The sequence below is a fragment of the Macrosteles quadrilineatus genome, unplaced genomic scaffold (assembly GCF_028750875.1).
Source record: "Macrosteles quadrilineatus isolate MER2022 unplaced genomic scaffold, UCM_ALF_1.0 Scaffold_6__1_contigs__length_79288215, whole genome shotgun sequence".
Classification (NCBI taxonomy): domain Eukaryota; kingdom Metazoa; phylum Arthropoda; class Insecta; order Hemiptera; family Cicadellidae; genus Macrosteles; species Macrosteles quadrilineatus.
The window spans coordinates 10,621,545-10,635,411 of record NW_026542599.1 but is presented as its reverse complement, the minus strand read 5'-3'; the positions used below and the strand labels follow the sequence as shown (position 1 = coordinate 10,635,411).

Genomic DNA, 13,867 nt, shown 5'->3' with positions numbered 1-13,867 from the left:
TTACTGTGGGTACCTAAGTAATTTTTTGTTTAGTCTGGCTAATCAAATATCAAAGGCTCAGGCTTTTTTGTTTCAACACTTTGTCCTTTCTTACAAAAAATATTGTCTGATAAAATATATCCTTTCAGTAAGAAACATTGTATATAGTTATTGGTAGTTCTTGTAGATTAAGATGACCGTTTTCCTATTATTCAATATTTAGGTACCGTAACTTTAGTTAAAAATTGTCAGAATATTTTTGCATTTAGGCTGAGATATCAAAGCCAAAATTAGGCTTATATGTTTGTTTGATAGGTCTAACAATGAACGCTTATCACTTACGTTAGTAACTTATATATGATCAATTGAACATATTGGTACAAAGTTTGTTACTTATGTCTTAAGCTAAGTTAATTGTATGATATGTAAAAATAATTTGCTCTTGTTTGTAATATTTATGTTTTATTCCTTCAACTTGTTACAAGTTTTCTACTTCCTGTGTGTTATTGCACATAAATATGAAAACTATCTCTGGCGTTTCTTTCATAACCTTATACACTTAAATTTGGTATTAGTTTAGAATAATGTTTTTTGATTGGTAATTTAAGATTTGTCTACTACTTATTATTTAACTAGCTGTAACCCGCGGGCTTTGCCCCGTTTAACTTCTTAATTTTCAAGATTATCTCGTTCGCATGGCTCAATCACGTCCTGGTTGAAGTTTGTTTGCTACGTTCACTCACCTTTAGGTTGGAGCTCGTTCGCTACGCTCACTCACCTTTAGGTTGGAGCTCGTTCGCTGCGCTCACTTGCCTTCAGGTTAGCTCGTTCACTACGCTAACTCGCCTCCAGGTTGAAGTTTGTTCGCTACGCTCACTCACCTTTTGGTTGCAAATTAGCTGTTGTCATAAATGTAAAAGAAATAATAGTGCTGCACCCTGTTGGTAATCCTTGTAACTTTAATGCTATTGAACATCATTGAACAGAACCAACTTGTTTAATTGAAACAGCTGTTAAGATTCAATAATTCTATTTCTCATAAGGTTAACATGGGAAACTCCAGAGCCACTGGGGCGGAGCCCGAAAGGATTTTTGAAATAAGAATATGCCTATATGTTATTCGGGAATGTGAGCTATCATCATGCCAAATTTCACCCCAATCCGACCAGTATTTTTCGCGTTCACTTGTCACAAACATCCAAACTTTCTCATTTATAATAATTAATATTACTAGCTGTAACCCGCGGGCTTTGCCCCGTTTGACTTCTTAATTTTCAAGATTATCTTGTTCGCATGGCTCAATCACGTCCTGGTTGAAGTTTGTTCGCTACGCTCACTCACCTTTAGGTTGGAGCTCGTTCGCTACGCTCACTCACCTTTAGGTTGGAGCTCGTTCGCTGCGCTCACTTGCCTTCAGGTTAGCTCGTTCGCTACGCTAACTCGCCTCCAGGTTGAAGTTCGTTCGCTACGCTCACTCACCTTTTGGTTGCAAATTAGCTGTTGTCATAAATGTAAAAGAAATAATAGTGCTGCACCTGTTGGTAATCCTTGTAACTTTAATGCTATTGAAAATCATAGAACAGAACCAACTTGTTTAATTGAAACAGCTGTTAAGATTCAATAATTCTATTTCTCATAAGGTTAACATGGGAAACTCCAGAGCCACTGGGGCGGAGCCCGAAAGGATCTTTGAAATAAGAATATGCCTATATGTTAATCGGGAATGTGAGCTATCATCATGCCAAATTTCAGCCCAATCCGACCATCACATTCCGATCCGATCCGACATTCCACAGATCACCTCAGGTTTTGAGTAAGTCCCATCTTGGAAATACAACTCATCGACATCAATTTCCCATACTTGACGTAGCAATGACCAAACACAAGCCAATCCAAGATCAAACAATGAAATTCGTCGGTGTGATCCTGCTCACCGGGGTTTCTATGCATGGTATACTTTACGTGGCCTACTCTAAGGTTAAGAATCGAAACGGCTTGAAAATGATCTTACCGTCCAACAAATCCTACTCACTCCTGCAACGCAGTATGGAAAGTAGTTGTAATCAATCTTAATGATCCTCCAATTTCGTCATACAAACAACACTTTGTGTTACCCAAACTTCGTGTCTTTGGGTCTTCGTGTTACCCAATCGATATGGAGTTAAAAAGTAAATCATTATGTAGACTCAATGTATTAAAATGTTTTATTATTTGAATCATCTAAAATGTGTACACATACTTTTTTTTATTTGTTATTTAGCTAATATCTAATAAATATTAAATTCATTCCGAGCAAAGCTCGGTCTCCTGGTACTTTTATATAAAATTGTAAAAGGTCTGCTAAAGTTAAGTTTTTATTAGATCAGACCGACTGAAAAAGTTGTTTACCAACAATTAAATACATCTTCATATGAATTAATGTTTAAATTAAGTAATTATAGCGTAGTAATTAACACAGCTGTGGTCTTTAACATATGTTTAAATGTCACACAGTAGTTTAAGCTCACAAACAAAGGCAACTACTAAAAAGTATATTCAGTATATTTAGTACTGAATATACTGCTCAAGTGTGGTACAATACAATGACTGATATTTGTTGTTAGGTTTAGGAAGCAGTGCAGATTACTTTTAAAATGTGGATTGATTTCGCTGTGTTACTGTTTTGTTTACTGACACCAACAAAAGGTAGGAGTGATTTTGGGATTTAATTTCAATAGTATTTAAACCTTTAAACCCTTTGGAATATTATATTCATTTACACAAAGATGTGATTGTAATCACTGTAAACAAAAAACAGAATTATTTAAAAGGTATTTGGTGTACACATAGACATAGTAAGCATTGTTAAAGTAGGAAAATGCTTGATCAAATGTGCAACTCCAAGAGGATTTACCCAAGTCATACAAAAAATTGAAATGTAATGAATAATATGAACATGTAATTCATTTGTGTATTATTTAGTTATATAGTGTATTTCTTTTCAATTAAGTAGACACTTTTCTCAAGGGGCTTGCAGGTCTTTTGCAAGATTTTGATAACATATAATTGTTTCCAAGCTATCGTTTTGTAAAAGTCTACCTTTTTATTGCTGTACATAAAATTAGTAAAATTTTAATAACATTATAGGCTACATTGTTATTTTTATTTTTTCAGCGTGTGAAGAATTTGAATTTCAAACAATTGAGAGTAAGTCTAGCATTCTTAATCATGTGTTTTAATCAACTTACAAACTGTAAGAGACCTTTGACTGCCATATTTTTGTATTTATATTGTTATATCAATTATATGTCTGCGATTGTTTGATCTGTCTTATAAAAACTTAGTATTAATTTGAATTTTTCTTTAAACAAATTTCTTCTTTTTCTGGAAATAGGTATACTTTTTATAGTAGTTGAAAATAATACAATCTTTATACAATAATAATAACAGTGTAAATAGGCTTTTTGATATTTGTAATTTTTTAAATTTTGGGAGTAGACTGTCATCATGGCAAGCCTACAATAATTGTTTTTGGGTTAAGTGAAAAATTAAAACATCAAACCGATTTATCCGATAGTACCGATTTAGTAAATTCAAAATAGAACATTCTTCAAAGCAGATCAGGTTATAGAAGAAACATGATCGTTTCATGGTCAAAGATAATTTTAAGTTAATTCTATTAGAAAAAAAGAGTTAAGAGGGAAATAAAAAGAACCCACTGCAGTTGTGATTATTTACTTTACAATTTACACAACTGTCATTGAAGTGCCCCGGATGAGTGGAAACCTTGTTTGTAAGCTATTGGCAACGATGATTAAAAAAATTAAGTTCCCCACCCCTATACAACACTGATTCAATGTATTTTCCCCCATCAAAACTCAAGTACAATTTGATACACACAGAATCTCCGGTTCCTGACCTGGATGATGCCTAGTTATTTAATTTCCTTTACGGTTACACATTAATGTACTTGCGATTAATTAAATTCGTTATGTAAGGCACACCGTTTTTAATCTCACTTGGTTTGGGTTTTCATACAAAACGTGATTGGAAAAGGTTGCAGTATTATATTATATTATTATATAGTAAACAGCATTTTTTATGTAAACATATCAGTGACAACTAAAAAAAAATCTTGATTCAATAAACATCTGTTCGTTATTTCAAAGATGACGTACTTTCCAAAAAGATTATTAGTATTTCATAAATGAAGTATATGGTAAACAATGGGACAAAACTTGACAAAAATCGCACAAAATTTGGTTTTTGAACGTCCGTTATTTTATTTACAAAATAGTGAGGCCATATTTTAAAGGCTAAAGACACTCTCACCAATCCAGTAAATACATTAAAATTGTTTGAATCTTGATAGGTACTCTAATTGTCTCGGAGTTGGCCGTGTAAATTTGCAATTTGGTGCTACAGACACAAAGACTCGTTTCAGCTTTCTTAGGCTATATAGACGTATAAATAACCAAAAACTACACAATTCTACCCAGTGTACAGACAAAACTTATTTTATTTATATATATTGTCATATATACTATGTATTAGAAATATTTTACAACTATTAACCTACAGTAGACTACCTCTTATCGGGACTCCTCGGGACCAAGCCCAGTCCGGATAACGTTTTTTATGGTTAAACCGATGTCCCCAATAACTCGTTAAAACGGACCGTTTAAAATCATACTGTATACAGAATTTGGCTTAATTTTAAGAGAATAGAATTAGACATGGTCTCAAATATTTCTCATGAGAACAGTTGTTTCAGCAACGCCCACTTCCTGCTGATATAGTCCAGTTAAACCGATGTGCTAAAAAAAAATTGTCTGGTTAAAGAGATGTCATTTCCGGTGAGTGTAGTCCAGTTAAAAAGGTGTCCGGATAAGAGGTAGTCACTTTATTGATTAACATTGTAATGCGCTTTACCATTGCTCTGATTTCATCATACTTTCATTTAAATAGTTCTTCAAAGATTCGAATGGGAACGAACTATCTTACCATTAACAACAGCAGATGCAAAGAATAACCAATGGCAAAGAGTTGCGCATCATTGGACTTACAATTTGGAAATATACCGGTACTCAAACATCAACAACTTCTTCATATTCTTCTATGCTGATCAACTTGTGGGAGTTGGACTTGCTGTAAGAAAACGTTTTTCAAACTATTCATAAATTTGATAAAGAAAACCTGCATAGCCAGAAAAAGAAAGGGAAGATGGGGCTTTTTATTCACAGATTAGACTAAACTGCACCACCTTACAAAATTGATTGCATAAAATTAATTTGCACCTGTTAATGTTTCAATAAGAAAATCCATTAGTTGCTGGTTGAAAAAGCTCTTCCTTTAGCAATTTTAGATTTCCCTCCTATAGCTAGACTTTATATAACTTTTAGTTTGAGACCTACAGTTATTGTCATAACTAAAACAATTTATTATTGTTATATTTAATTTATGGGTTTTCTCCAAATATAGAGTTAGGTGCCATATGACCACTGACCAGGTGTAATATTTTTGTACAGTAATATCTTCACTATAGCCAATGACGATTTCTCTTTTCTTCAAATTACACACTGGTAAACTTGAGAAATCATCTCACTCTAATATGATAACTAAACCTAATTTCTCACCACTATGTTTCCTACGTTTTGAAAAATAAACTTTTTTCAGTACAAACCAGACTCAGAATCTCAGGAAGTAATAACTAATGAAGAGTATCAGGAAAATGTAGAGAAGAAAGGGAGAACCAAGGCCCTAAAAAAGTATTTAAAAATAAAGGCCAACAATATTTTGAGCGATGCGAAAAATCTTGGAAAAAGATATATGTTTAAACATACAGTGACTGTGGACCACAGGAAGTTTAGATACGCAATGGTTCTCTTTGTAAATCCAGGTAAATAAGATATGAGCAATCAGAGATTAAATTAGGGCGATTATACACGGTGGCAGTAAAAAAGTGTCGCTCGAGCGACTTGGCGTTTGTGAAGAAATAGAGTTATAAAAAAGAAAGAAATAGATAGAGAACCTTTACTTTCAATGATAATCAATTAACTGATAATGTTTACAAATATTTTTAGGAACATGTTCTTTAAATTTCTTCTAACATACTCCCGTACAACAAAAAAAAGAACATCAGCTTGTAGATGATATTGGTAGGCGACAAAACTTCACAATCGCCCTTTGCAATATACCAGTAGCAGTGTCACTACTCGAGTTTACTTGTCTTGTCTGGGGTGAACTTAATAGCTCTAGAAAAGACCTTTTTGATGGAGGATATCGTTCATCGATAATAAGAACAATTGATCCGATTTCCTCTGGTGTTGATGTAGATCTCCACTTGTACATTGTTTGCATTTTTTGTGTTCTCTAGACCACCTTTTCCAAAAGCTTTGTTTCATTTGTTGCAATAACTGCCACAGCAATGGTCGATTTTGTGGCACTCCTTTTAAATCTGGCTCTGGAACAGCTGATAAAGCACTAAGCAGAAAATGAGCACAGGTATCATCTGGATCTTCATTCAATTTGAGAAGCTTTTATCGCTGCAGATTCACTGCTTGTTGTGGAATATGTTCAACTATGTCCAGCGATTATTACTCGCGGCCTGAAGATAAAGGTGGTCGTGGTTTATAATTATAATCTCATTTCTTTAAAAATTTCATATTAATTATGTACCCATACGTTAATTTTACACTTTAGTTTGTTAAGCGTAATTCCATATAAATGTGCTAAAAAACAAATAATCAAGAACTTTTTGTGATTTTGCTCTGATAATATTGAATTGAAACAAAAGCTAAAAAACATAAACTATCGGAATTGTCGTAGATGAACTGGAGCGAGGAAGTACACCGATCTGTTTCACTCAATTCATACATTTTGAAGGAAGGAATGAGGGGCATTGGCATAAAGTCCCCATTTTGAAGGTAAAAATTCCTGATGTTGAACCAAGAATGAATGAACAAGGCTGCCAGAATAAGTTTGGTAAGTTCTCCTCACAGTCTTCAGTTCAAACCATTGATTTAATCCAATGTATATTTATAATGCCACTATGACAATACTACAATATTATTGCTATGGTTGTTTTTATTCTGAGAATTGAAAGGCTATAATAGTATGATTTAAAACATAGTATATTTCATCACTTGGGCGTAAAGTGACTCTTTTCGACCTGAGCTCAATCTTTATGATCGAGGCGAAGCTGAGGTCAAGAAATGAGCAAGGTAGCACTCTAAAATTGCTCCTGAAGAATTTTCTTCAAAGACAATGTCATAACTAGATAGGGTAAGCTCTGAAAACAGCAGTAAATAAACTCTCAGAGGAATCTCCGTTTGAAAGAGTTTCTACAGTAGGAAAAATACAACTTTTAATTTACTTACATGGTAGATTTTCTTGCCCATCTCTTGAACTACTACTAAATTGTTACATAAGCATTTCACATTATATGGACCATTTTCAATTTTTTTTTTGTCAATCCTTAACAAAATAGAACTATTCTTTACTATACACACAAAAATCCACCATGACGCCCTGATCTAACATTATGCACAATTTACTAATAAGAACAAGAATTTTGCCAGGTCGCTACTATTTCTACAGCCTAGATGATAAAACTTCATGCAGAGAACTTCACGGGTTCTACTGTTTCTATGGTGATAACGGAGAGATGAATGGATTTGGAGTGTTCACTCATGGAATGGATGTAATCTATGAGAGCAACGACCATCCGCACCCAGTGTTTCGATTTTGGAACACCGCTCTAGTCAAAGTAAGGAAATTCTTATAATAAAATTATCCTGTACAATTTTCAAGTACCCCCGTCGCAGCAAACCTGCAGACTCAGCGAACTTCTATTTACCTTGCTAGATTCCCACTAAAACATCCCTTAAAATTGACAGACTTATTTCCTATTTAAATAACAAAGGAGTACTTAGGTTTTACTGCTACAGGGGTGGTATAATGAAGTGTTTTTTTTATTAAAAAGTTGATAACTTATTATTAAAAAATTGCCAAATTTTATTAAATTAAAATACATATCCATAAACAAGTAAACTACAACGGTTTATATTTACCTTCCATTAGAATAACATTGGGATTTTGTATTTACACTTTATTGGAATTTTCTCCATAATCGTTAGGCATACGATAACGCTTCAATATACTAAATTATTTATTTTTTAAGGTCTACAAAATGTCCTTGAAAGAAATTGATAAAGTTTATGTTTTTAGGGTAAAAAAAGAAAACCCTATTTTTACCACATAAAACCCCCCATAAACCCCCGTTACCATAATCCGATCATGCTTGTTCGTTACCTCGTTTGAATAAACGTAGGTTTACAAGTTTGTAAACCTACGTTTGATGAATTTCATCAAAATCGGATAGTTTTTGCTTGAGTTATTGCGCTAACAGACACATACATATGAATTTAAACCGAGGGTGTTTTTGGCCTATGGGGATGAATCATGATTCATTAGCAGTACTATCACTCCTCGGTTGTTATAGTTGATTGCAAAGGAAAAAAACTAAATCCATTCGAAGGTGAAAACATTGTATTCATTAAGTAATTTATTTGATTAAAATGTTTATTAAATTAATATCATCCTCGAGGTTTTCTTTTAAAGTTGCCATATGTACAAACTGTCTCAATCAACATTTTGGTCAATTTCAAGCAGCACACAAAACCCAAGGTTTCTTTGTTTCTAATAAAATTACTGGCTGGCCAGCCTCAAACTCAAACTGTATTGATGATTCAAAACTTGACGATAATCCGAAACACCTTATTTTCACTTTTGCATTAGATCCATTCCTCACCTTTAAGATAATGACATAACTATTACAATAAATTATAAAATAGATAAAATACTGCAATTACTAAAATATAAAACAACTAGATATGCTGCATAGTTATAAGTGTATTTGTTTTAGGAAATAATACCTCATAATGCAAGGTGTATCGGCGAGAAATCGTGGGACGGCTATTTTACTACTGTTATTTTCCTAAAACCAAACACGGAAACTGATAAATTCAAGTGTAACGACAAAGGTGGCAGCAGTCAGTTGCATTAACCTACATCCAAAAACCTCTGAATAGTTATCCTTGACTATTAATACAACTTCAGTATCCAATAGTCAATGGTTATATACAAATTCTATATAAATAAAACGGTTAACTATCTCCTAAAAACTACATCTTTACCTATATTCCTTAACTTAATAAACATACACATTTTAGCACTATGATAATAAATCTTTTACAAGCTTCGAAGTCTTTAAGAAAATCCACTGCAAGTACCATAAGCCAGTATGTGACCACATCTTTCAGTTTTTCATCTTCAAATAACCGCTGAGCTGAGATACAAGTGATATTTTACCATGCAAGAATATATGTTGCTGGCTGCTAAATAGGGGCTTGAACTTTTCCAGAAGGTATTTTGTTATATGAACAGCGTGGGGTCGGGCGTTGTTATGCAAAATCACAATACCACATTTGTTTTGTATGACCAAACAAAACACTTACTGAATAAGATATATTACTTCTCAATAATGATTCTTACTGATAAACCCATATTTGTTCCTTCGCTCAAAACACTTTCGCATATAGTTTATTGCTAGGTACTGTAAATTGTATACCGAATGTCATAAATAAGTATATGTTTAATGCTTATGAAGATGAAAAAATGGCTCACTAACTAAGCATTTCTGGAATAGATGCTATTCATGATTTTTATTTTATTTTGACTCACAAAACCATTTCTTGGAGTAAAAAATTTAATAATGAAAATTAACTTTCATTATAATTAAAATGACTTTTTAAGAGGGTACTGAATGTTAGAATGTTTAAATAATGTGCCCAACTATAAATATAGCAGCCCTAATCATAATAATTTCTATAATCATATATTGTATGCGTTTTTGGTATGTTTGACCGCTTGGGACATAAAAACAAAAAAAGTCCATCAGTCCCGGATGTAGGTCTTACCATGAAACTTACGGTAATAGCTTTATTTAATTTTTGGGAAACTCGCCAATATGGTATTTATGTTAAAATTTAAGAACTAAAAGGTGTTAGTGAGTTAGTTCCAGGATTTTTGAAACGCCTTCATTTTCTAAGCCACTTTTTGTCTTACGTCACTATAAAACTGGTGCAGTCAATAATTTACAGGTGCTTGTAAAAACAATCATTTTGCTTTAGCAATCTCTAAGTACATCGGGATGTGTGTTGGTCACAGTAATGATATATTATAAACGTTATCACATCTTTTTACATCTTATCTCTAATTATTTTAAATCCCCAAGGATATAGGAGTTGAATATAGGCTACGAGGGGGACATCGCAAGTTAAGATTGTTGATGTAAATTACATGGTCAATCCAGTGCGTTTGGAGATTTTAATCTAGAATTGCCTTTTGTGGTACCGGTACCAATAGCTATTAGCCATATTTAACTCTCCTAACCATCAGTTGGCGAAATCAAACCTCCAAACTGACCTTCCTTGCAAACTTCTTCAGATTAATTGCAATAGTAGTACGATTTTACTTCCTTTGAGCGTCATCAATGAAGGCACAGGAAGAGTGGTCTTTCCTGTGTCCAAACAACCTGTAGACACAAACTATAGAGTACTTTACTATATATTATATTATGTGTCTACAGTCTGTGCTGTAGTCCCGAACCTCCTATATGCCACTCAGATACAAGTGTGCACGAATTGATCCGCGGTCATAGGGTAGTTTTGGACCATACAAACTGATCCGGGGGTCGGGCAGGTAGATAACGCAGGGTCGCTTGAAACACGAGAATTGATCCGCGAGTCATTGAGTGAGGGAGGGAAATTCTCCCCGTCCTCATCTACGGGGAAAAAATATAAATGATACAAGCACGTGAATAAACCTGTACGTTACAGATTATTTACTATGCAATGTCTGTTGAAAGTTTTTAATAAACTGTTACTATAAGTTGGACAACATTTTTTTTTAAATTTCTTTGGACAGGTACCCCTATTCAATCAAAGCTGGATTAGCATATATTATTAACAGGTATTTTTTAGTAAAACATTGTTCAAAAAATTCATTGTCCAACTAATAGTAACAGTTTATCAAAACTTTTAACATACATTCCATAGTAATTAATTAAAGAACTTTTACTGTCATCACGTTAACAAGTGTGCAGTTTATAAAACAGTGCATTTAAAATCTCTGACTTACTATCGGATGAACCCAAAATTGATTTGCCTTGTTCTTGTATAAACGCAGAAAGACTACAAAACAAGGTAAATAATTCAAATAGTTCTTACCACTGGAAAAATAAATAAAAACAAAGTATACCTATTGATTTTCAGATAGGCTAAGCGCACACAGTCGATTTGTTGGTTGATGTCTTGGTGCACACGTAGCGATTTTTTTTTGTCCAGAAATGAATTTTTTCGATAAATTGAATAGGTCTACTAGAATGTCTACACAGTTAATTTCAAAGAGTGAATTCCAACGCATCATTATCACTCCAAATGTTAATGAACTTCGGCCGAGGCGATGCCTAGGTGTCGGTTATCAGTATTCAAGATAAGGTGAGAGGGGGGAGGTTTACCCCCCTTTCCCCCCACCACACCTTTGTTGCGAACAGTCACGGGTTCTAAATTTAGCTGACTGCTCACTTCACTCGCTCTCGCCTCGCTCCAGTCGTTTAGTCGTTCTCGTTCAGTTATTAAATTCGGTGCAGTGCAGTCGCACGCAGTGGTGTGTGGTGTTGGTGTTAGTGAAGTTGTTGTTGTTGCTGTAGTTAGGCTCAGTGTGGCAGTGTTTCGTGTGACAATGTGGTGATTGTGAACCATCCAAACATGTGGATAACACTGAAGCTGATTACGGTAAGTTTGTGTTTTTGTTTCAAGTTTCTTGAGCCCGATCAACCAGTGGTTGAGCCGGTTTCGCAAAACTCTCCTTTGGTATGGAGGGGAATAAATATTGTTTGTTGATAGCAGTGTGTATGTGTGTTTTATAGTTTAAAAAACCAGAAGGTTAATGGGGAACACGATAAACTAACGACTGTTTATATTAAATTACTCTCAAATTCATCAGTCATTTGTATGCTTGAATTTTTTAAACGATTCTTATAGTGAACGAAAAGTTGCATTCTTTCACCATTATTATTAAAACTAATATAATGAATTTTATAAGAATAAATGCCTATATATGCACGTAATTATTTATGAAAAAATCAAGAAGTAAACAATGTCGGCCATGTAGTTAATTTTTTGTTCTCTGTTTTTTGTTAATTTGTTCCTCTGTTTTGTATCGGAAATTCGCTTAAACGAATTAACTTAGGTAGTTTATTGATCTAACTTTCATACCGTGCCAATTATTTATGTTGATTTTAAAAGAAACTTTCGTTCGTTTTTCACAATACGGTACACAAAAAAAGATAGCAAATCTGTAGTTAGTTAATCAAATCAAAGTATTCACTGAAGAATGATAAATGGTTTGATCCAGAGAAGAATGAATGGCTCATGTTTAGAAATTGATACAGCTTTGATCATTTTCTGATTTTAGATACCTGCCTTTTGCTGGTCTTTTTGTAATTTGTAATTGTAACGAAACTACACTGATCATCTCACTCTATTTGACAGTCATCGTATGTGTGTGCCACCTCTCAAAATAATAACAATAGCAGAGAAAACAATTACGATTGAAAATCCACGTCCACGCCAGTCTTTTGTTTATTTATTTATCACTACGGACATCTTCATTTTACATGTAACAAATCAGAGACGTTTCATTCATATTTGGGTGTTGATACATCAAAGCATTTAAAAGTTACGTCTCCACTCTCCACCTAATAATATTGACAATATAAAATATTCAATACTGTGATATAGACAAAGATGATAGTTCTTTCGACAGCAAAATTTTAACAACTATTAACTATTTACATCAGTAATTGATCAATAGAAAGTTACCGTTGCTAAAAGAGATTGATTATAGCTGCTTGACGGCAGAAAACGTGACTTTTCGAACGTCTTGAATTGAAAGTTTAAATTTATGATTTATGATCCCCTCTTTTTACGTAAAGCAAGTTTGGGATAGGCTCATCGTGGTTTTACAGTTTCATAAACGTAAAACCGCACAACCTTGAAGCCTTATAACTTACAGCCTGCGCTAAAAAGGATGCTGACTCACTGTTTAAAACAGAGTGGTTTTATGTTTGTCACTCTTCAAAACATACAGCGTTATGTGTTTGTTATGTTTTTTTTTTACACAATAACAGCAATATAACCGTATAAATAATACACAACACTTTTATGAGTTTGAAACCAACATTTTTAAAAGTATGATATTTTCTTCCACTAGTGAACGTAAAAAATAAAACATTCGAAATTTTTAGATTATCGATATTATTTTTTCGAATAAGGTAACCTAAACAAGAATCTCTGTTAACTTTATAATTTGGTTAAAAATAACACCTTTGACATCCTAAAAAGTAGTGCGAACTTTCAAATGTATTGCAAATTTTAAAGTGTAGGTACCTATTTAACTAAAACAATATTATAGAGCCTGTGGCTAAGTTATACAGAATTTAAACACCTTTTTTTTAGGATACAGCCAATTCGCAAACATCTCCAGATACAGTACCGGTAACCTATTTACGCACTGTCGAAGAAGTAAGGGTCGAAAACTTGGCTAAAATTTATCTACACGGATAGTTAGTTAGTCGAGTGCGGGACACCATACGGGTCAGGTGAATGACGTTTTCGAGTCAGTGCTGAATTGTTTCTTGTGGATTCGCAGCATCTGATTTCCTCACTGTTTTCCCGGGTTTATGAAAAGTTGCTCGTCGCTGAACACAACCTTTGAAATAAATGTCTACGTGATAAAAACTTGTATTCCTGCAGTCACCTGACAAAGTGGCCTTCATTGCACT

At 33.7% G+C, this 13,867-nt stretch overlaps 2 protein-coding genes across 2 annotated transcripts in view; both read left to right on the top strand.

The window, feature by feature from the left end:
- The first annotated feature begins 2,499 nt into the window (after positions 1–2,499).
- Positions 2,500–9,092, top strand: LOC128997265 (uncharacterized). Its single transcript, XM_054422882.1, has 7 exons — positions 2,500–2,664; positions 3,133–3,165; positions 4,927–5,108; positions 5,635–5,857; positions 6,787–6,942; positions 7,539–7,726; positions 8,885–9,092. The coding sequence occupies exons 1-7, from the start codon at positions 2,613–2,615 to the stop codon at positions 9,023–9,025; spliced, it is 975 nt and encodes a 324-aa protein (XP_054278857.1). The 5' UTR covers positions 2,500–2,612; the 3' UTR covers positions 9,026–9,092.
- A 2,562-nt stretch (positions 9,093–11,654) lies between these two features.
- Positions 11,655–13,867, top strand: part of LOC128996555 (insulin-like growth factor-binding protein complex acid labile subunit) — a 62,904-nt gene continuing 60,691 nt past the window's right edge. The window contains exon 1 of the mRNA XM_054421944.1: positions 11,655–11,816. Within this exon, the coding sequence (XP_054277919.1) occupies positions 11,790–11,816 (27 nt within the window). The 5' untranslated portion in view covers positions 11,655–11,789. The remainder of the gene's footprint in view (positions 11,817–13,867) is intronic.